Raw genomic sequence first — 22,484 nt, 5'->3', positions numbered from 1 at the left:
ACTGTTTGAAATTCAGAATTTCTGTCAAAGACCTTAATGCTTTCATTAAATGTAAATGAAGGTCATGGAATAAAAACACAAATAAACTGCTGTCACCAATTAAGAATTTGGCAAACACGATCCATCTAGGCATTTAATGAGTAGAAGTCTGTGTCAGCACAGGTCAAGATTATGACTAAATGCTTTGGCAACACTAACTGTTCTCATTTAAAATAATAAGGATACTTTTCTACATTTTTCATGGCTAAATAATTTGGTAGCACTAATCGCAGCCTGGGTTGTCTCTTTTCTTACCTCTGGGTGCCACGCTGGCATTATTGAAGATAATAGAGTGATTATAGCCAGGGTGAATTATTGAGAGTTGACTGGGGGAGGCAGAGCAAGGGAACAAGGCTAAAGGATGATATTGGTAGCAGTGACATATATAGACAGTAATTCACTAAGAGAGAGAAAGCAAAGCAGAAAAAAGAAGTAAATGGATAGCAGAATGATACAGAGAGCCTAAGATGAATTGGAGAAAGGAAAGAAGGCCTGTACAAATGAACATAACACGGAGCTTTTTGGTCAGACACTTTTAATATTGCTCAAGCAGATATAGATTTGGACAGACACAGTGAGTGTGTGTGTGTGAGTGACAGAATTAGAGACATATTGAGTTAAACAACAAACAGCTTATTTCTCTCTCCTTTGCTTCACTGCAGTAGATTTATGGTGGTTGCAGTGGCCTTTGGGCTCCAGGCTGTTCTCAGCATGATAACCTCCTAGCAATGCACTCCCTCTGCGCTGTCAGCATGATCCTGCACACACACACACGTAGACACATACACAGACACACGTATTAACGTGCACACATAACAACACAACAAAAGGAGGGAGACACTGGCTCACACTACCAAGTACAAACAAACGCGCAGAAGCATTTAGACACACAGAGAGCCACACACACATACATAACTAAATCAAAGTCTTCACACACACAGACACACACACACACACACACACACACCACACACACACACAGACACACTATCTCGATTGTCACACCCTCATGACTACAGAGTGCTTAACATCCTGCCCTTGACACTCTGCATTTAGCACAGCAAACACTTTTCCATCTATAACAGAGATATAGATAGTATGTGTGTGTGTGTGTGTGCATATGTGTGATTGAGGAAAGGAGTAAGTGTAAGTGTCTGTCCCCCTTAAATCTTTACCCTGTGGGATAATAAGCTGTTTTCACCTCTATTCTGGATGTCTCTTTGTGTGTCTTTGTGCCATTGATTATGCTGTGTCTCTTGCATCATACATTAACCTATCTCAGTTTCTGATTGGAATCAATTATTAATGTATCATTCTCCACATATTTTTCTTCCTCTCTTTGCATTCTCTGGCCCCTCAATCTCCTCTATTCCTTCCAATGTTTCGTTCTATATATGCTTCATATTTTCCCATGTGACTTCCCCTGTTTGCTATATTTTAAGAGGTTTTTTCCACATTGCTGTCTTTCTCTCTGATGTTTGTCTCGCTGGATTTCCACTGCTGTCATGGCAGGAGAGAAGTAAAGGCGCCAGAGCTGACAGCAATACAGAGAAATGGCAGGCGCTGTGGTCGCAGGGTCCATAATAACCTGTGCCTCTCTCCATCAGATCCCTGCACTGGCATCCTGACCATGGGTAAGAGGAACAACAAAGTACAGGGTGGGCCATTTATATGGATACACCGTAATAAAATGGGAATGATTGGTGATATTAAAGTCCTGTTTGTGGCACATTAGTATATGTGAGGGGGCAAACTCCTCAAGATGGGTGGTGACTATGGTGGCCATGTAGAAGTCGGCCATCTTGGATACAACTTTTGTTTTTTCAATAGGAAGATGGGCCATGTGACACATCAAACTTATTGGTAATGTCACAAGAAAAACAATGGTGTGCTTGGTTACAACGTAACTTTATTCTTTCATGAGTTATTTACAAGTTTCTGACCACTTATAAAATGTGTTCAATGTGCTGCCCATTGTGTTGGATTGTCAATGCAACCCTCTTCTCCCACTCTTCACACACTGATAGCAACACCGCAGGAGAAATGCCAGCACAGGCATCCAGTATCCGTAGTTTCAGGTGCTGCACATCTCGTATCTTCACACCATAGACAATTGCCTTCAGATGATCCCAAAGATAAAAGTCTAAGGGGGTCAGATTGTGAGACCTTGGGGGCCATTCAACTGGCCCACGACGACCAATCCACTTTCCAGGAAAGTGTTCATCTAGGAATGCTCGGACCTGGCACCCATAATGTGGTGGTGCACCATCTTGCTGGAAAAACTCAGGGAACGTGCCAGCTTCAGTGCATAAAGAGGGAAACACATCATCATGTAGCAATTTCAAATATCCAGTGGCCTTGAGGTTTCCATTGTTGAAGAATGGAGCCACTATTGTTGTACCCCATATACCACACCAAACCACTTCTTGGATGGATCCATCCAATGTGGGTTAGTGTCAGACCAATAGCGGTGGTTTTGTTTGTTAACTTCACCATTCACATAAAAGTTTGCCTCATCACTGAACAAAATCTTCTGCGTGAACTGAGGGTTCTGTTCCAATTTTTGTTTTGCCCATTCTGCAAATTCTGTGCGCCGATCTGGGTCATCCTCGTTGAGATGCTGCAGTAGCTGGAGTTTGTAAGGGTGCCATTTGTGAGTAGCTAATATCCGCCGAAGGGATGTTCGACTAATGCCACTCTCCAGTGACATGCGGCGAGTGCTACGCTGTGGGCTCTTGCTGAATGAAGCTAACACAGCCACTGATGTTTCTTCATTAGTGACAGTTTTCTTGCGTCCACATTTTGGCAAATCCAACACTGAACCAGTTTCACGAAACTTAGCAAGCAGTTTGCTAACTGTAGCATGGGAGATGGGTGGTCTTGTAGGGTGTCTTGCATTGAAATCTGCTGCAATGACCCGGTTACTGTGTTCACCAGATATCAACACGATTTCAATCCGCTCCATGGCCACCATGGTCACCACCCATCTTGAGGAGTTTGCCCCCTCACATATACTAATGTGCCACAAACAGGACTTTAATATCACCAATCATTCCCATGTTATTACTGTGTATCCATATAAATGGCCCACCCTGTAGACTTAAATTGCTAAAAGTGAAATATGGTCTTTTTAAATTGTTTGTTGTCTGTAGCAAAAGAAGGGAACACCAGACGTCAACTTATTGGCTTCCTTTTTCCTCAGTCATTTGCCACCAGCGCTTAGGTGCAGTATTTGTAACTTAATAATAACAATTTCTTATAGAACAAAATCAACAAAGTATTAGGTGATCTTTCAGTGTCAGCTGAAAGATCCGAACAATCTCTTGGACATTTATGTTTCCATAAATGACCAAGAGATGTGGGAATGTAACACAATGTAACCATATTGAAAAAAGGAGACAAAGAGGCAAAATTGGCAACAAAATAAATTATTTTATTAATAATTAAACTAAAAGAGACAGACAAGCTTCTTGCACCATCAAAGGAAAGAAAAAATTACAAAACCCAGATGTTGGTAACTAATTAAAGAAGTAAAAAAAAAGGTTAAATGACCAATAACTCTCCTCTTCACAGAACAGAAGCAAGCAGCAGTAATACACAGCTCACAAGCTGCAAAACAAAAAGGCAGACTGTCACTAGAGCTCTCCTCTCTAGTGCCAGCCTTAAGCACTCTGGCCTAATTGCCAAGTAGAATCAGCTACACTCAAGGATGGCACCTAAGGCTGGACAGCAAGGCCCACCCACTGGGGCAATATTACAGCAGGTCCTGCTGGGGTTATAACAATATTGCTCTCATTTATTCTGGTTATGTCTATCAACACAAGGCCAATTTGGTTTTACTTAAAACTGAAACTTGTCATGTATTTGTGGAATTGCTTAAAAAATCAAAAGAACAAAAACCTATAAACTATGTAGTTCCTCAAACAACATGAAATAGTTTCTTTTCTGTCTCTTGGGATCTAGAGAAAGCTTACAATAGGGTGCCACAGAGAGGAACTGTGGTAGGCTACTGCATAAGGAAGTCAGGAGTGACAGAGACGTTTGTGAGGGTGGTGCCAGGAATGTATGAGAACAGCAGGACGGTGGTAAGATGTGCGGTAAGAGTGACAGTTTAGTTCAAGAAGAGTGTGAGATTAGATCAGGGATCAGCTCTGAACCCTTCTTGTTTGCAGTGGTGATGGACAGGATGACAGATGACTACTGGCAGGAGTTTCCATGTGCTATAATGTTTGTAGATGACATTGTGATCTTTATTGAGATTAGGGAGAAGGTAGAAAAGGACCTGAAGAGATGGAGGTATGAACTGGAAAGTCAGATGAGAGTGTGAATGAGAAGAAAATGTGACAATACAAGGAGTAGAAGTATTGAAGGTGGATGAGTTTAAATACCTGTGGTCAGAATACACAAGAGGGCAGGCTGGGTGGATGGAGATGTGACAGAACGATAGCAGTAAGAGTGGAAGGCAAAGTTAGGTAGTTAGACCTGCCATGATGTATGGTTTGGAAAAGGTGACACTAACAAAAACACAGGTGTCAGAACCGCAGATGGCAGAGCTGAAGATGCTAAGATTTTCAAAATGAATATATCAGAGGGTCAGATCAGGTTGAGTGGTTTGGAAACATGGCAAAGATAGTTTGAACATGTACACAGAGGAACAGTAGACACTTTGGATATGGAGCTGCCCGGGAGAAGGAAAAGAGAGAAGACTCGTGGATATAGTCAAGGAGGAGATGCAGAGGGTTGGTGTTACAGAAGTGGATGCGAGGGAGATGAAGACAAATGATCCGCTGTGACGACCACTAATGGGAGCAGCCCCAAAAAGAAGATAATTTGCTACAGATTATTTTCTAATAAACTTGCACAGTAGTTGGAATTTCAGTATTATGACTGATTCAATATAAAGATTTTTCATCACAATACCAAAACACAGAGTGATGTGTTTTAATACTTTTTCGGGGCGGAGGATGGAATATATTGGCAAACGCTGCAAACGGGGTTTAACTGTAACACATTTGTCATCAGGCTGAATTTATGCATATTCACAGGATTTGGAAAAAACAACATCTTGGAAAATATTGTTGTTTTTTTCTTTAATATCTGCTACATGCTGTAAATACATCAAGGTTATCTTGAAATCTGCTAACTCTGCCAGAGTACAGTAATTTAGCAACAGTATAAATGTTATAGTTTTTACAAAAGTTTAACAATAAAGAGGTGCACTTTGTATCGTTTGTACCTGAGGTACATTGTGCTCTGTGTTGTAGAAAAGTATTATCCTCATTACTGCTGTTTGTGTTATGCATAATAAGTGCAGACAGTGAGTATTCCCTCAAGTTTTCACCGACCATGATACTATTAACAAATTCTAGAGGTAAACGCTTTAGGTTTGCCCTCATTTGTTTCTTATTCACTATTATTGATAGACTAAACTTGTGATTCTGAAATGACAGAATGAGATTTAAAATCAGTTTTCAATACTCTGTTTTCAGATACAGTATTTTCAATGTCAGGGGTGTATTATGCCTTCTTTCAAATGTTCTTGCATCCTGAATCCTTCATCCTTTTGAATTTCAATTCAATTTTATATAATTCAATTTTATTTATGAGGTGACAAATTTACAACAACCTTGCCTCAAGGTGCTTTATTTTTGCTTTGACAAGATGTCTTTGTCCTATAGGAATGAAAGGCTTGAACACAGAAAGAATGTTGAATTCTCTATTCTAACCCAATTTTATAGTACAAACAGACCATCCAAATCTGTTTTGATAAATATGTTACTGTATGTAGCTATGCACTTACTCAAAAACCAATCTGATGATTTAGCACTGTGTTTTTCCAGGTGTCAACATGGAAGATGGAGAGAACTGGTGTTCTCAGATCAATAGGCTGCAGCAACTTTTGGATAAACTGGAGTGTCAGGTAGGAGAACTTTCCTTATGTAGGCTATATTTTAGAGTGGACAGCAAAACACTTTTCAAACTTTGAAGTATGTTATTTGCTCCCACAGTGACTAGTTCTAGTTCTTTGCTAAAATCTCAGTAACAAACTTGAGTTTCTACAATTCTGTGCAATGGATCTTTTGAGCATTTTAATGATTTTCTGCCCTCATGGTTTTCTGCCCTTAAACTATAAGTCTGTATAGCCACAGTCATGTCATTTACTTGTTTAATAACTGTTATTTTAAATCCTCAAATTTGCATTTTCCATTTTAATGAGCTGGATGTGATCACATGGTCAATAAGACTGTAAGGTAACTTGGTTTGCAAGAAAACATTTTAGGAATTCTGTTCATAAAAATGTCTGCACAGCTAACAATAGTTTTATCAGGTTTGATTAAAGCACCACCAGCAACACAGTACAGAGGTCCATTTCAGGAAGTCAGAGAGACCCTGACAACCGCCAGTCACACAAGAAGAACATGTATTCCTTGACCAGTTAGCAAAAGCCTCTTAGTAATTGCTTCATTGCTGCAGTTACTTGTAATTACCATTAAAGATGCCAATTTGGCTGCAAGCACTCACCAACTTCTCTCCGAGTGGGAGTGGAACTGTTAAAGTGTGACTCAAACCAGAAATGAAGACAGTTTGCCTTTAAAGAACAGTTGCACCTTTTGAAATGTGGTTGGCTACAACTCTGTGATCTAAGGAGATCCCAGATATAGAACTGGAAAAAGCTTCTCACATGAGAGGCGAAACGTCTTTGTGAAACTTCCAAATCCAATCGCTTTCCTTTCCAAGCTCTTTAGATTACCATGACCTGGATGACTGAGGACCTACACATACCTACAGCTGTGTGCCACAGCTTTTATTTTGAAGGTGAACCTTCTCTGTTTCCGGTCTGCATCACAATTTGCTAGTTTTGCTAATTAGTTAACATGTAAACTACAGATGACCGTGGCAAACTGTAGTCACAAGGAAGTTTTTGGTGCAGCACCTTATATATCACCTAGCAACAGCCACCAACCTCCAGAAACCATTCACCAACTGGTCAATTTTCCCTTGAGGCCAGTGGTTGTATCGAGTCTATTATAAATTTCTCTCAAGCAGTCATAGCTAACATGGTGGACAATATGCAAATAATGGCACACAAGAAAGTGAATATATCATACATAAAAATATACCGGTGCTATTGTTTCCCTAGGTTTAATAAAGACCAAGGAACGAGACTGTAAGGTACACAGTGATCTGTACTGGACAACAAAATTGAAGAGAAAAACAAAGAACTGTGATACACAGAGTCTAAACAGTGAAGTGTAGGAGACAGGCAGCATGCATGTAGATAATACCACCATAATAAGTCTTTTACTGTCCAAATAATCTCTATAGTTATTTATATTCATTACAAAGTCTTTTAACTTGGACAGCAGCTTATAATTGTTTTAAAAATTACTGTACAAAACAATAACACTTTGTTAGTTATGACAATATATTGATTCTCTGAAGGTTAAACAAATAAGACTAAAACGCCTTCATACTGTGCTATGCTGGTCTTGGTGTTCACCGACAGAAGAAATGAATGCATAACCTTCCTGTGAATACAAATATGGAGCAATCATCAGCACTGAATCCATTAACTTTGTTGAACCGGTAATGGAATTAACCAAGAAATAAAATAATATATCAGACAATAAAGCCCTTCCCACTCCTTTTTTTCTGAACATGTTTTATACTAAACAACCGGTGATGAATTATGCAGAGAATGTACAAAATAGAAATCCCTAATGCATTCCTTTTTCAAACATAATTTTGCTTCGAGCCACAGAATATTAGCCCTTATAATGAGAAATAAAACGGCTCTTTAGATTTGTGGTTGTCTCTGTAGCATCATCTATAAAATACTCACAGGACTTTAAAGCCAACATGAAAAACATTATCCAGCCAATGACGTGGAGATCCAGCTTTTTAAAATAAAACCACTCAAATAGATCCTCTAGAAAAGAGTAGAATTCTTGAAGCACAATTCATTGAACAGAATCATATGAACAGCAAAACAGTACATCACAGTATACAGAACACATAGCAAAGCAAGTAAAGAAAACCACAGAGTACAAAGACACAGACAGAATAAGGTGGAGGGAGGCATATCTGACCCTTCTTTTATAGGTGACCATAACTCCTCCTCCTGTTGCTGGGTAACTTTTCACTTATTTGGTTTTAAGTTTAAACTATTTGTATTTTCCCAATTTTACAAATATCAATTTAATATGTTTGTCAGTGTTTTTCAACAATCCATATATGTCGATCTTACATATATTTGTTCTCTTTTTGATCGTCAGGACTTGTCTTACATAACTTTCTGGGTTTTCTTCCCAGACCTTTATCATCTATCATTTCAATTAGTCCTTTTGACAGTTTTATGGCGAAAGTGAATTCCAAAAACAACACGTCGAGTGCCAGGTTCAAGGCAGCTGTACACGGTATAGGTATATAGTAGGGGTGCAACAATACTCGTATCGATATTGAACCGTTCGATACAGTGCTTTCGGTTCGGTACGCATATGTATCGAACAATACAAAATTTGTAATTTATTTTATCAACTTTCCTTCTGACGATGCTGTCTGTGTTGAGCGCTCAGTGAATCTGCGTTCGACTACTCCGCCTAGGTTGCACTGTCGAGCGCAGATCCACTGAGCGTTCAACACAGACAGCATAGTCAGAAGGAAGAGCGCAGGGCAAGCTAGCGAGACAGAAGTTAAGCTCTCCTTACAACATGGACCTCCCCCACCCTCATTCAGATCTGGCGTTTGGAATTATTTTGGTTTTCATGTGACGTATGACCCTGAAGGTAAGCGCGTCATGGACTAAAGTAAAACAGTATGTTGGATGTGCCACGCAATGCTCAATTACATGGGTGGGAACTAGTGTGTTAGCGCAGTTAGCTCGTTAACGTGTTGGCCGTCTAGCCCCACGCACGGGCGATCAAGGGTAGCTCGTTAACGGAGATTTGCCGTGTTGTGGCGTTAACATCATTTCAACGAGATTAACGCTGACAGCACTAGTGGGAACACAACGAATATGACTGCACATTTACGCCGACATCATCCTAGTGCAAAGACAAGTGGAAGCAGACAAAAACAACAACAAGCATGCTACAAACTTTACCCGAGTCATTTAGACAGCCGTTAGCACATGATTCTCCTTATGGGGACCTGATATGTTTAATATTGTGGCGAGCTCAGACAAGGAGGAGACGGAGGTGTCGTTTGGTCTTGCTTCCCGTGAGCTAGCCAGGGAGCACAGCCGTTTATTGACATCTGCAGAAGAACACTGCCGCTAGCTAACTGCTCAGCGCGGCAACCGCACAGCAACAACAACAACAACACACAGGGCGCCCTCTGACCCCGGAAGGACACACCGTCGCAGCGAGAGGGCGTCACCCGTCACTATGGCAACATAAACAAAACATAACTGTACAAACAGAACCCCGAACAGCCCTGACCCGCTACAATATGCTGCTGAGAATATAGCCCAGAAGAAGCGTATAGTATTGCTTTTATTTTGGAAAGAGCCATTTCTCTGTATTAAACTCTCTTTTCCAAAGATGAGTGATTCCTCAATCAGATATTAATTTTTTTAATTACTTTTGTTTCAGCAACATTAAATTTAAAAACTGTACTTTTGAGTTAAAATATATATTTATAAGTTTAATAAATGACAAATTAAAAAGGCATGAACATTTTTTTTGTATTGAAAAAATATCGAACCGTGACACCAAAGTATCGAACCGAACCGAACCGTGAATTTTGTGTATCGTTGCACCCCTAGTATATGGGTATATACAAGTATAAATGATTTCAGATTATACATATCATCAAAGAAATCCACAACAACTAGACCATTTAATATTGTTTTTTTTATCAGTATGCAACCAGGTGCAAAAAAACAGTCCAAACATGGAGTATATTTTCAATCAGAAATGTTTCATCTCTGAATTGTTGATTATGATGTTTATTGTACATTTTTATATATTCATTGTGTGTGTGATCAAAAAGAAAATGGTTAGACTCGCAAGATAAAATACTGCTTTTCTAAATGGAATTCTACAATCTTTGTCTGTCAAACACAAAGTCACATCGCTCTCATCATGTGACCCATTCTCACTACATCATCCCAAACCCTTTTTCACGCTCTACTGCCTCATCTTATGCTCCATCTCCTTTCTTCTGTCTGTTCTTTTGTTTATTAACTCCTGCTTTTCACAGTTTCTAATGTTCATCCTTTCACTTGGACCATTTTTCTCTCCTCAGTTTTGTCAACTCAGAGAGACTCAGAGAGCAATATCAAAGCAATTCATAACCTGCAGGATGTACTGAGTGCAATATCCATCCCCACACCTCAGTGCTGCCAGCATCACACACTTCTTCTGTCCATCTCCCTCATATTCACTGCTCTCTCAAATGCAGCAGAATGAGTTTGTGCTTCAAAGGTTATGTTTTATGTGTTCGTAAATGTGCACACACAAGAACCGTAACCTTTATCACAGAGAGCTTGTTGTTCTTTTTCATTTATTATATTTTATTATCAATAACATAATACTCTCATAGACTACATTCATCACTAGGATATGGTTCCAAAAATTGAAAGTGATAGATTTTCTATTCTCTACTTGTTACCTTTATTACCCTGTTTTGGACAAGTAGCTGTTGTGAAAGATTGTGACAAATTACATAAAACCAAAGAAAAATCAGATCGTGCACTGTGGAAAAAAAATAAATGTATCCTATTTATCAGTTCTTAGACACCTGTGCAAATAAATGTGTAAATTAGGTTATTCGGTGTGTTTTTGTTCATTTTATAACTTCTGCATTGTTATATAATTAAAAACTATAACAGTATAATTAAAAATGCCAAAGTAACCTTTAGGAATTTATTGTAAATGCAATATGGGAGTTTAGCTTTGTTTCAAGTATCACTCTGATTTTTTTTTAAGTTAAACTGATCTTTGATACTGAGAGACATTAACTTCTTCTCTTATCTGTTACCTTCTTCTTTCAGAGTCCCAAGTTGGAGCCACTTAAGGAGGACACACTGGCCAGTACATACAAGTCTGTAAGTCAGCACTGAAGCAGAATTTTTGTATTTTTCTTGTGACCTTCTTATAGGCTGGCACAGGACTTCAAGGTGAAGTTTCACGTTTTTGTCACTAAAAAAACACACAAACAATAAAAAAAAACAGTTTGCATACTGTTTATGGCCACAAATTCTGAAATATGATATTTTTGTGGCTGAAGCCACTGCAGCTTTACAGGACGACTCTGTCTATACTTACAGTATCTTGATTGACCTTTGCTCATTAAAACAGCTCTAGTTGAATAGCAAATATTTTTTCTCATATGTGCATTACTCAACATAAACACAATACATGGATATACAGAATTGGATCATGTTCTTGTTTTTTTTTTTCTCTATCTCATCTCATCAAGTTTATAACACTACAATAATTGCTACCAGTCATTCAAATTAATCGTGTATTTTGTTTTGTGTATTTGATAAAATGTTATACAGGAAAAAATTTTAAAAGGCAAGTTGTGATGCTTTGTTTTCTCAACACTTTCTCATTGAATCAAGAATAAGAGAGAGTCATTTCTAAATTGTCTGATTTGAAAAGGTAACATCTGAACAACATCTGTTGTAAGATGTATAATTGGCAGATTGTCTCCTTTTTGACTTCTTTTAGTGTTGGAGTTTAGATCTTCTGCTTGTAACAAGTTCAAAGAGTCTTAGTCATTAGTCCTAAATCACAAAAGTTTGTCACCCATGTTTTGTAAAACAGATTTTTTTTAGTGTGTTAACTCTTAGAGCTGAATATAATTTTTCACCTGACAATGTAGAGCATTTTTTGCTCTCTGGAACGATGAAAAAATGCAGTAATCGCATTTGGTAGAAAATAATACAGTGAAATTACTTTACAAGGATTCTGTATGCGTCATCCGCTTTTAAATATTACGAGCACTGTAACTTATATAATAGGCAATACCATCCACCTCCATCTGACTCGGGTAGTGACAAAAATGATTTTTTTGTCTTTTTTCTCCTTTCTTATTGAAAGTCGATAGACTGCCATGGAAAGCATTTAAGAAACTTGAGATATGTTTTCAGAATAAAAAGCCTTCAGCTATTGTTGTCAGTATATAAAGAAAGTGGCAAAGTACGGAGAAAATCAAAACTGAGGAGTCATGGCAACATAGGTATTGTAGCCCAGCTCTAGTATCAGTATTCTGTAATCACTTTCTGGTATTTTAAATTGTGAAATGTCTATGAATTTCATTAAAACCAGGATTTCGGTAACATTCACAATCACAACCAAATCTACTGAAGTGAGAGTAATGCTAAGTGAAATAACACTTATCTATTTGAATTTATTTGTCATCTGGTGTGATGGATGGTGATATCAGTACATATTTGCTCTGAAAGTATCCATCTTGATGCCATCTATCCTCATGCCTGAATTGACTTTTAATTTTTGTAACCAAATGTATCACATACTGCATAATCTAAACCCCATATCCAAATGCTAACCTACCCTTAACCTAATATAAACGTCTCCTCTAACAATCTATTGTGAACCCCAACACTAAGTCCTCAGCAAAGAGCTGACCACTTTAAACAAATGTCATCATCCTAAACGTGCAAATCTCAAAAAGGTCCTCACAAAGACAGACATACAAGGGCACAAACACACAGAGTGAGATCTTTGGTCATTTAATCTCTTTTTTTTATCCCTTTCTCTGTCTGATGTCTTATTGCCAACAGAATATCCTGCTGGTTCAGAGGCAGATGTCAGTGACTGATGTCAATCTGGACAATTTCCAGAAAGTTCTAAAGAGCTACATTGACGCCACCTCAGCTCACTCTGACAACCTGCAGTGAGTGTCTTGCTAGTTTCCAGGAAAAGCAATGCATGTTTGAATCAAAGCATGGGACTCTGCTGCTGTGAAAACTCCTGGAGTACTGAGCAATTGCCAGTATACGTGGTCCATAACTGTGAGCAGCATAATACAAATTACATCTAAAGTAATAACGATTTACTGGTTCAAAAAGTGACTATATCGCTCACATAACTAAAACAACACTTTGGAACTTGGTTTTGATGTTGTGCTTTTGTCTTGCCTAATTTTAATGACATCCCTCAAAAGATTCAAAGTTTTCATGTACTTTATCCCTGCTGAGTGCAAACTCTGTTTCACTTTGTATCCTCTTCTTGCCCCACTCTACTTTTCTTCTCGATCTTGCTGTCAGTGTGTCCGTTCAGAAGCTCCCAGGAAAGTCGTGTTACATAATGCATGAGTTCTGGCAAGACCGCCTCTCCTGGATGAGGTCAGTATGGTGTGTTTGTGTGTGCATGCGTGTGCGTTTGTGTGTTAGATATTGGCAGACGGTTTGGCACTCTTAACTTTTTGATGGAAATGTTCCCCACCACTGAAGATGAGCAGATGGCCGAGCTCTCAGTTCGCATACTCAAACACAGACGCACAGACGCACTAAAACATACACACACACAAGAAAGCAGCTTAAATGCTTTAAAGGGTATCTGTGCTGCACACATATCAATGAATATATTAATTTATCAGTTGGAACATTGCAAGAAAAAAATCCAAAAGACTTTTGGTAATAAGGGATTTTTTTCTGAGCACATATAACTTTGTACGTGCTCATATTTATTCAGTTTTTGAAACCTTTAAAACATGATGTCGCAGAGAAAATCAATAAACTGTTGTTTTATTTGCTGCTAATATGTACATGATGCACAAGATTTTTTTTTTAATTATATTTTAAATAATATCAAGTCTGCTACGATGTATTTCAACAAAATCAACAGCTGATTGACACACAGGTCTGTTTTGTTCTGTTGTTGTCTGTGTCCACAGCTATCTTCAGTCTAACAGCAGTAAAGACTTCCAACGCTGCATTATTGATATGTTGGAGGATGCTGAAGTAGTATCCACTATGTTGCTCCCAGGTTTGTATATGTGTGACTGGGAGAGCAGGATTTGTAGTGTATGTGAAACTAAAATGATACTATTCTAGAAAACCTGCAATCTCTGCTTAATGTGCAATCAGTGCATGAAAAATGTGGCCAAACCTCCAAAATTGTGAAAATATTTGTATGAAAGCCACATATATTTATGCTGTCGGTTTAAATCTGATTTATATGTGTGCTTGTCCCTAGAAAAATACCCTGAAGATATTTATAGTCTACATACATCAAGATATGTTTGAGCTGCTTGATGATGATGTCCATTTATGACTCATAAGTCCATTTTTGGCATCGAAGCAGATGCATTTTAGACTTTTTCCAACTGAGAGAGTGCTAGCTGCTCTTGCTTTTCTTTATATCCATTTGCTCACTGGTTCTATGATCTGTCATTCTTCTGATGATTTCATGGCAGTTGTTTGGCCAGGTTACTCAAACAGTTTCCCTATTTCCCCTTTTTTTTAGTGATTTCTTTAGAAAAATAACCTGCCTGGATATGAGAAATGTAAATCATATATTGTGCTCCTAGTATCGCTGAATTTATTTGCATATAGCGACCAATTACAAGTAATTGTGGCGACTAACTGGTTGCTTGGACATTGATTGTGCAACACCATTGATCACTAGGACACAATTTTCAGGGAGGCAGGACCTGATGGGAGTCTTTAAACAGCTGCAGGCCAGCTTGGACAGACTGCTATCACTTTCAGAGAGATTGGCTTAGAAATAATTTACAATTGCCTCCAGAGTGCACGCTGCAGGCAATCTGTGTTAGTCTGCACCAACAACACACCTAGGATGAGTCTCTTTGCACTTGGGGACTCATCTCAACTGGTTGTATTCTTGTTATATTCATATATAAAAGCGAGGTTGCTGAGCTTCTATGTCAATTTGCAGTTCAATTGTTGTCCTGCAGCAGCTATGTCAATGTTTGTGAAGGAGGTTATAGCTAGACTCTGAATCTAAATAGTTAATATTAATTGATGTTTAATGTGGATTTATGTGTATGTAGAAGGCAACAAATAAGCAGCAGACAGCAACATATATGTGATTTTTTTTATTAACCATTTCAAAGGCCAGTGTGATTGGAGCTTAATAGTGTTTGGAGTAATGGAGCCTTTTCCCTCAAAACTCAAATAGTTGCTACTGGTGTTGTGTTTATCAGAAGTGAACCTACATTTTATTTATGATTTTCACTGTGCTGGCGCTACTGTTGTGCGCAAACAGACGATACTAACTAATAAAAATATTTTTTCGAGGTGCACATACTAGATAACTATTCACCCCTGTATCTGGTATCCCTGTAACTAGTACTGTGGTCATTTAACATTAGCTGAAAGTAAGTTTAGTTACTGTGTTAATCACTCTAAAGGTGTTTACTAAGTTAATACATTAGGTTTAGATGTGTTAAGGTGCACTAAAGTGTCAAACTATGCATATGTGAGCACATTCATAATTCCAGGCAATAATTCATTTACAGTGCAAAATAATGGATTGAATAATGGAAAATAATGGATTTCTCTAACTAGCCTAAAGGAGATACAAACACTAGATAACATGTTTGCAAGTCACAGAAATCAGGGTAAGGTAAGTGCGAGATATATATGGGTGACCGTGGTTCAGGGGGCTGGGAAGCTCATCTTGTAACTGAAAGATTGCTGGTTCGATCCCCAGCTCTGTGTTGTGTCTTTGGGCAAGACACTTCAGCTACCGGTGAAGTGCCGATGGCACGATATGGCAGCCTCACTTCTGTCAGTCTGCCCCAGGACAGCTGTGGCTACAACTGTAGCTTACCTCCACCAGTGTGTGAGAGTGAATAAATAGTGGAATTGTGAAGCGCTATATAAATGCAATCCATTATTATCATACGCCGGTTTTCTTTCAGACACATGCATAAATATTTTTAAAAAAGTCAATTATGAACACATTTAGAAAAGCGATTTTCTGTGTGACGCACATATTTACTTTGTTCGTCATCACATCGCTGACTCCTCAACACATGGAAAAGTCCAGCAGAGGCTGCAGTGGGTCTCATCTCATTTCTCTCGTCTTCACATTTGAATAACTAGCTACAGGAAACAAATAAAAATTCTTCAGAAGCCATCAAGCCAATGCTGTTAATATTTATTTTTGCCTCTTAGCTCCATTGCAGTGCTGATTTAACTGTGTGGGATGTATGGGTTGTGCTTGTTACTAGGTTACCGTACACAGTTGTTTACATCCACATCTCTGACTGGTATGTCACGTAAGCTTGCTGACTATTATAGGCATACGGTACTGATCAAATATCTTGAGCCACCCCTCATTTCTTTGAATTTTTCTAGGAAAAAGAAAAGTAGGTTCAGCGGTTTATTGAAATGTGCAAATGTACATGGAAATACCAAACATGAGGGAAAAACAGAGTGATTCTAACAAGCTTAAAAGTCAGTATTTGGTATAAAGTGTGTGAACTCTCTTAGGTAAGCTTTCTGGCAATGTCTTAAAGTAGTCTTCAGGAACAGTTCGCCAGACTTCTAGAAGGACATTCAAAGCTCTTTTTTGCATGTGGGCTGCCTTTTGTTCTGCTCTCTGTCAAGATGATTTCACGCTGCTTCAATAATGTTGAGGTCCAGGCTCTGGGGAGGTCTGTCAATGAGTCCTAGCGTTCCATTGTGTGTTTTTCAGGTATTATTTAATTGGATTGTCAGTAAGTTTATGATCACTGTCATGTTAAAAAATTTCTTAAGGACATGATGTTCAGTAACTGTTCATCTGCTGTAGATATTTTCTCTTTTTTTTTAGGCCTGCCACTTTTTCTTCTGCACACCATGTTGAGATATGCCAGCTTTTTGGCTAAAGCTCGTTGGGAATCTCCTATTGGTGCAAAAGTATTATTTTATGCCTCTCAAACTGTGTGATGATTTTTAGGTTAGTGTTAAGAAAAAAAACACTCCTCTGTAAATGGTAAAAGAACTGGACTGAAAATGAGTGAAAAAAGCAGCCAATGTCCAAAGAAAAACTTTCAACGACCTTCAGAGAGCCTGAAGAACTGTAGCTCAAGACCAGTTTTAAAATGACACTGCTCGGAAGCATGGGTTCGAATTTAAGGTTCACAACCGTAAAGAAACTGTTGTGGCCCCTGAGTCAGTTGTCATGGGGAAGGAGGTAGAGTACACATCTACAGGTTGTTAGGGCAACCTGGTGGGTAAGCATCACAGGGGGCTTAAGCTCCCCGTAGCTGGTGAATTTGAACCCAGGGCCTTCCTGCTTTGAGGTGACAGTACAAATACTGTGTTATGCCTTGAGGCTAGAGCAGAGGTTTGGAAACAGGTAAAATCCTTTACACTGAAAATGGTTCAGATGAAGAGAAGTAAGAGGCCATTGGGAAATGTGTCTTCACACGTTAGCAATAAGATTGTATTTAATACGTGTATAACTGCACTTTATTAAACTCTTTTACTTAACTTTTCTTTACTGTTGTTTCATTACTTTTGAGAAAAAGAAATTGTTTCATATGTAACTCTATGCGAAGAGGTGCGTTTGGGTTAAGAAAAGTATTTTTATTCAAGTAGCTGTTAGCTGCTTCTAAGGTGTTGGTTGCTGGGGGATTCTTGTGAGGGCAGATGGCAATGATAAGAGGAAGAGAGAGGATAGTTTATAAAATGTAAGAAGAGGAGGAAGGGATCGACCTAGGAATCAATAAAGTTAAAAATATATAAAACAAAACAATCTGCTGACCCTAAAAGCTGTTTTTTTTTCTCTGCACTTTTCTTTCTTCTTCTTTTTCTTTGGTCAGTTGTCTGAAAGCCAGACTTTATTGATTTACAACTAGGTATCTATTTACATCTTAAGTAGTTATAGACTTAAAAGCTCACCAGGTGAAACATAAAATCAGTGGACAGTTTGAAACAGCAACACAGCCTTTGCGCACACACAAAAATTGGAGTAGACTGTTTGATTGTTGAACACTGTTGACCTTTCATTGTATATCATTTTGGTGTGAGTTGGCCAAACTTTCTCGATTTATGTGTGTTTCTCCAGCTTCCTGGTGGATTATGACTAACAACTAGCAACTAAATCCAGAATGTCACATCTACTGCCTACACTGTCACACGGACAAAGGCACGCTGGCGCATCAACCCACCCACCCACATGTACTCTTGCACGCATACAAACACACAAACACACACACACATACAGAACATTTCAAAAGACATCCACGTGTTTGAAATCAACAGGAGACCGAGACAGTGGCGTCATCCAGCATTCTCCAGCAGCATCTTTTCATGTTCCTGTCTTGGACTGCTCATTATTGTGCCGCTTTATGAAAAGGGATAGTTGCACACACTAGCTACTATTGACCTGAAAGTAACTGATTCTCTGCAACGCAAAACCCGTTCTATGAATTTTCTCCCCCTTGTCTCAATTGTGGTATGGCCTCCCTTTTTTTGCAGTGTTTGTCTGATATTATGCCAATGGATGGAAACCAAAAAGACACTAATGTAGGCTACTAGAGCACACGCAAATTGGAATGAGATTACAGTACCAGTAGGGTTTTGTGTATTTTGATGAGTTGTTTACTGTTGAGCACAATTGATAAGGATGAAAAAGCGGAGAGGATGAGGAGATGAAAGGTTACTGTAGCCTAAACATGCATGTTGATGTGGCCGCATCCTGGCTGTACATGCTGTATTATAGTGTAGCAGTGTATTTTTTTTTTTCATTTTGCTATCCTACTATTATGTGCACAGAATGCCAAAAATGCTATTAAAATTACCACACCTGCCCTGACATTTCTCTATTGCTAGATACAGTGTACTAGTGGTCTGCTATTAGTTGCAGTGCATCTCTTCAGTCTGAGACACATTATCAGTCTCAAATGTAAAAATATCTTAAAACATGCATATTTAAAATAAATAATACTTTGTGAGAAGATTTCATTGTATCACTAAGTTATAAAAGAAAAAAATGTATTTAATGCATCATGTATTTATTTTGATGATGGTGGAGTTTATACCATCTGTACATATAGAAATTACATATATTCATATTTATGTTGTGCTTTGGTTTGGCAATGTACACAGCTAAATGACTGAAAAGCAACTTTAATAAAAATGAAAGATAACAACTGCTTTTTTTCATTAATTCTCAAATGGCTGGATCATAGATCTGCAGAGGAAAGAGGGGGGGGGAAATGTAAGTGCCAGACCAAAAATAAATAAGCAAAAATAATATGAAAGGTCTTTAAACTGGCTTAACAGTGGAAAGAAGCCTATAGGGAATATATTGAACAAGCTAAAGAGCAGTATGTATATATATCCATCAGGAGTTGATGTTGGCTGAAAGAGTGGAAAAAATGAGTGAAAAATGACTACATGAACTTTCATGACATTGATTTCTGATGATGTGGTATTTTAGGTTCACCAGCTTATAGCAGCCAGCAAGATGACAAGAACACAACACACGCTGACATGTTAGCAAACTTATTGAACACACAAAACTTTGCTTACTCTAAAGAAAAGGTCAGTGGCTTAATTGGCTAAGAAATTCTCTGTGATTGTGTCTGTGTCTGAATTGATTGCAGACAACAGATAGGGATATGTCTGAACATAACTGGGGTGAATTCAAATAACCCATATGGTAATCTGACAAGAAGAGGGGCAAATTGTGAGGCTTACAAATAGGGAGCATCCAAACTTCTCCCTCTACCTCTGGCAATAATTTTACTATCAGTGTTCCCTGAACCGTGAACTTCCCGCAGTGATTTGAAATAAGGGCAGAACTTGAAATTTAAACTTGCCCGACCCGGTTCATCCAAACGTGAAACGTCTAAGCTACAAAATTCACTCCAGTGGTTTCCAACTACATGTGGTTGTAACTTCATCACAGCTTGCATCACACTGTGTTTAATCAAGGTGTGAACAGCAATGCACTTTTACATGTGAAAAATGGTCAAAGTATTTTAAATCTACACAGAACACACAGAAAGTTTAAAAGAAATGTAGTGTGTATGCTTCCTTTTCCTTTGTAATTAGATTATTATAAGCTCTAAATCAAAATCAAAGTCCAGAACCTTCCTTTCAGCCAGTGTCTTTTTACAACACAAATGTGTAACTGTGGAAAATGTTTGTGCCATACTTGTAAGTGAACACAAATGTGTTCAAAGGTTCCATGCATTGATTGCTGGGCTGTAATATTTGATTGCAAGACTGATGCTGGCAAACTGAAGCCCTATCTCATCCCAAGCCTCCTCTCAGGCAGGCTGTCTGCTGTTAAGGCAGAATGAATATGTAGGCTCAGAGGATACGCACCCCCACCCCCTATTCCACTTCAGCTTTTCAAAATGCTGAGGGGTGAGTGTCACCACTACATCCACTGTTATTATGGTAGCAACTAGCAAGCGAAGGGTGTGTTTTTAAAAATTGCTGTTATGACAGAAAACAAAGCAAGTTGATGTTTGAAGTGAAACATTTCCATCTTCCCAGTGTCAGCCCAAACAAAATACACGTTTTTTTTACATATAGTGAAAGATAATCTGCAAATATTATTTTTTCCTTGTTTTAAATTCTCCCACAAAAACTGCAGCCTCTGTATGCATCTTTAATAGAACTGTTATAAAATGCTGTGCTGTATCTTTTCTTCAGGTGTTAAGAAAATGATATAGCATGGGCAAAGAGTAATTGGAATGACTGAAGTGGTACCAACGTATTTTATATTCATGGACTGCTGGCCTATCAGCTTATTTAACATTCTTTGATTCTGGTATCACTCAGTTCTCAGTAATTTCAAGTAAACTTTTTTCTGTGTTGTATTTATATGATGAAACTAGTCAGGGTAATTTTTATACTGGTAAAAAATAATTGAAATAAACACACACACACAACCCCGTTCAGCTATCTTAGTGAGGACCTTCATTGACATAATGGTTTCCCTAGCCCCTTACCCTAACCCTAACCATTAAAAATTAACGCCTAACCCTAACCCTTACCCTAACCATAACCTAATTGTAACCCTGACACTAAAACCGCATTTTGAGCCTCAAAAAGGCCTTCAAACTTGTGAGGACCGGTGTGTGTGTCCTCACAAGTGACTGTTGGTTCTCACAAGTATAGTAGAATGCAGATTTCGGTCCTCACAAAGATAGCGAGAGAGTGACACACACACACACACAGATCTTCCTAGCATGTTGTGGGTCTGCTCTGGGGCTTTTTCACCACCTCTTTCTAGGACAAGACACAAGACAAGCTCTCAGGAGGCATCCCGGTCACATACCCAAACCACCTCACTCTGGCTCCTCACCTCATGGCTGAGCGATAACCCAGAGGAAGCTCATTTACTGCTTGTATCAGTAGTCTTATGTTCTCGGCCACTGGCCAGAACTTGTGACCATCACTGAAAGTCAGAATGCAGATTGACATATAAATCGACAGCTTCAGTTTCAGCTCTTTGGTCAACACAGCAGACCATTACAGTGTTCACATTACTGCAAACAGCACCCATCTGTCAATCTCCTGTTCAACTCTCTCCTTATTCATGAACAAGGAAATATTTAAACTCTTCCACTTTGGGCAGCAATTCATCCTTTACCTGGACTGGGCACTCCACCCTTTTCCAGTTGAGAACTATTATCTTGGACTTGGAGGAGCTTATTCTCATCTGCGACAAAAACCACACACTCAGCTGCAAAACATCCCAGTACAAGCTGAAGGTCATGAATTGATGAAGCTAACTGCATGATCTCCAAAAAGCTGAGATGAAACCACCAAAGCCTCCTTCCTCTACCCAGTGACAGCACATAGAAATTCTATCCATAAATATTATGAAGAGAAGTTGTGACAAAATGCATCCTCCTCTGCCCAGTTTGACTTACTGCTGGCAATACAAACCAAGCTCTCACAGTACAAAGACCAGAAATGACCAAAAACAACTAAAGCTAACTGGACACAAAAGACAGCTACCAATTTGCCTTGTGCTATGCAAACAGCACCTTCCTGCCTGTTTCAGGAGTAACCTTTGATGAAAGGATATTCCAGCTGAGTACTGGGTAGTCAGCTGGGTGGAGTTTTCCTCACTCCTACAAGGGTCATAGCTGCTCAGATTAGAGCTTGGAACGTAACTTCAATAGCTCTCCTTTTCATGTGTGACATGACCAGGGCATGACCCAGCTATTTCAGGTACAATAGATTCAGTAACATCTCTGTCATTCTGGAATTCCAGTCTGGGAAGTTCCCTATCCAGATGATGAAGGCAGTGATGGTTTCTGGGTTTTTCTTCTTTAACATGACTGAAAAGGTCCCCCTTAGCCCCTGGATATTCTGTGTTAGTTTAATTGAAGACCCATGGCAAATATTAGATGTAGAAATAATTAACTTATTAATAAAAGTCAATACACTGAATTGGCCAAACTGATCACTATATGCAAGAGGTTTGATTTGTGCATTTTTTGAGGTTTATTAAAGATAGTATCCGCATTTCTTCTGCAGTCTTCAA

At 38.7% G+C, this 22,484-nt stretch overlaps 1 protein-coding gene across 1 annotated transcript in view; it reads left to right on the top strand.

Annotated features, from left to right (window-relative positions):
* Positions 1 to 19,109, top strand: part of necab3 (N-terminal EF-hand calcium binding protein 3) — a 42,430-nt gene extending 23,321 nt beyond the window's left edge. Inside the window, exons 7-13 of the mRNA XM_082533776.1 lie at positions 1,552 to 1,673; positions 5,880 to 5,959; positions 11,036 to 11,089; positions 12,794 to 12,906; positions 13,280 to 13,357; positions 13,909 to 14,000; positions 18,036 to 19,109. Of these exons, the coding sequence (XP_082389902.1) occupies positions 1,552 to 1,673; positions 5,880 to 5,959; positions 11,036 to 11,089; positions 12,794 to 12,906; positions 13,280 to 13,357; positions 13,909 to 14,000; positions 18,036 to 18,064 (568 nt within the window). The 3' untranslated portion in view covers positions 18,065 to 19,109. The remainder of the gene's footprint in view (positions 1 to 1,551; positions 1,674 to 5,879; positions 5,960 to 11,035; positions 11,090 to 12,793; positions 12,907 to 13,279; positions 13,358 to 13,908; positions 14,001 to 18,035) is intronic.
* Positions 19,110 to 22,484: the final 3,375 nt, after the last annotated feature.

This window comes from Aulonocara stuartgranti (assembly GCF_965226115.1).
Source record: "Aulonocara stuartgranti genome assembly, chromosome: 5".
NCBI lineage: Eukaryota > Metazoa > Chordata > Actinopteri > Cichliformes > Cichlidae > Aulonocara > Aulonocara stuartgranti.
Note: the sequence above shows the minus strand (reverse complement) of the source record. Positions and strands in the feature narration are given on the sequence as shown.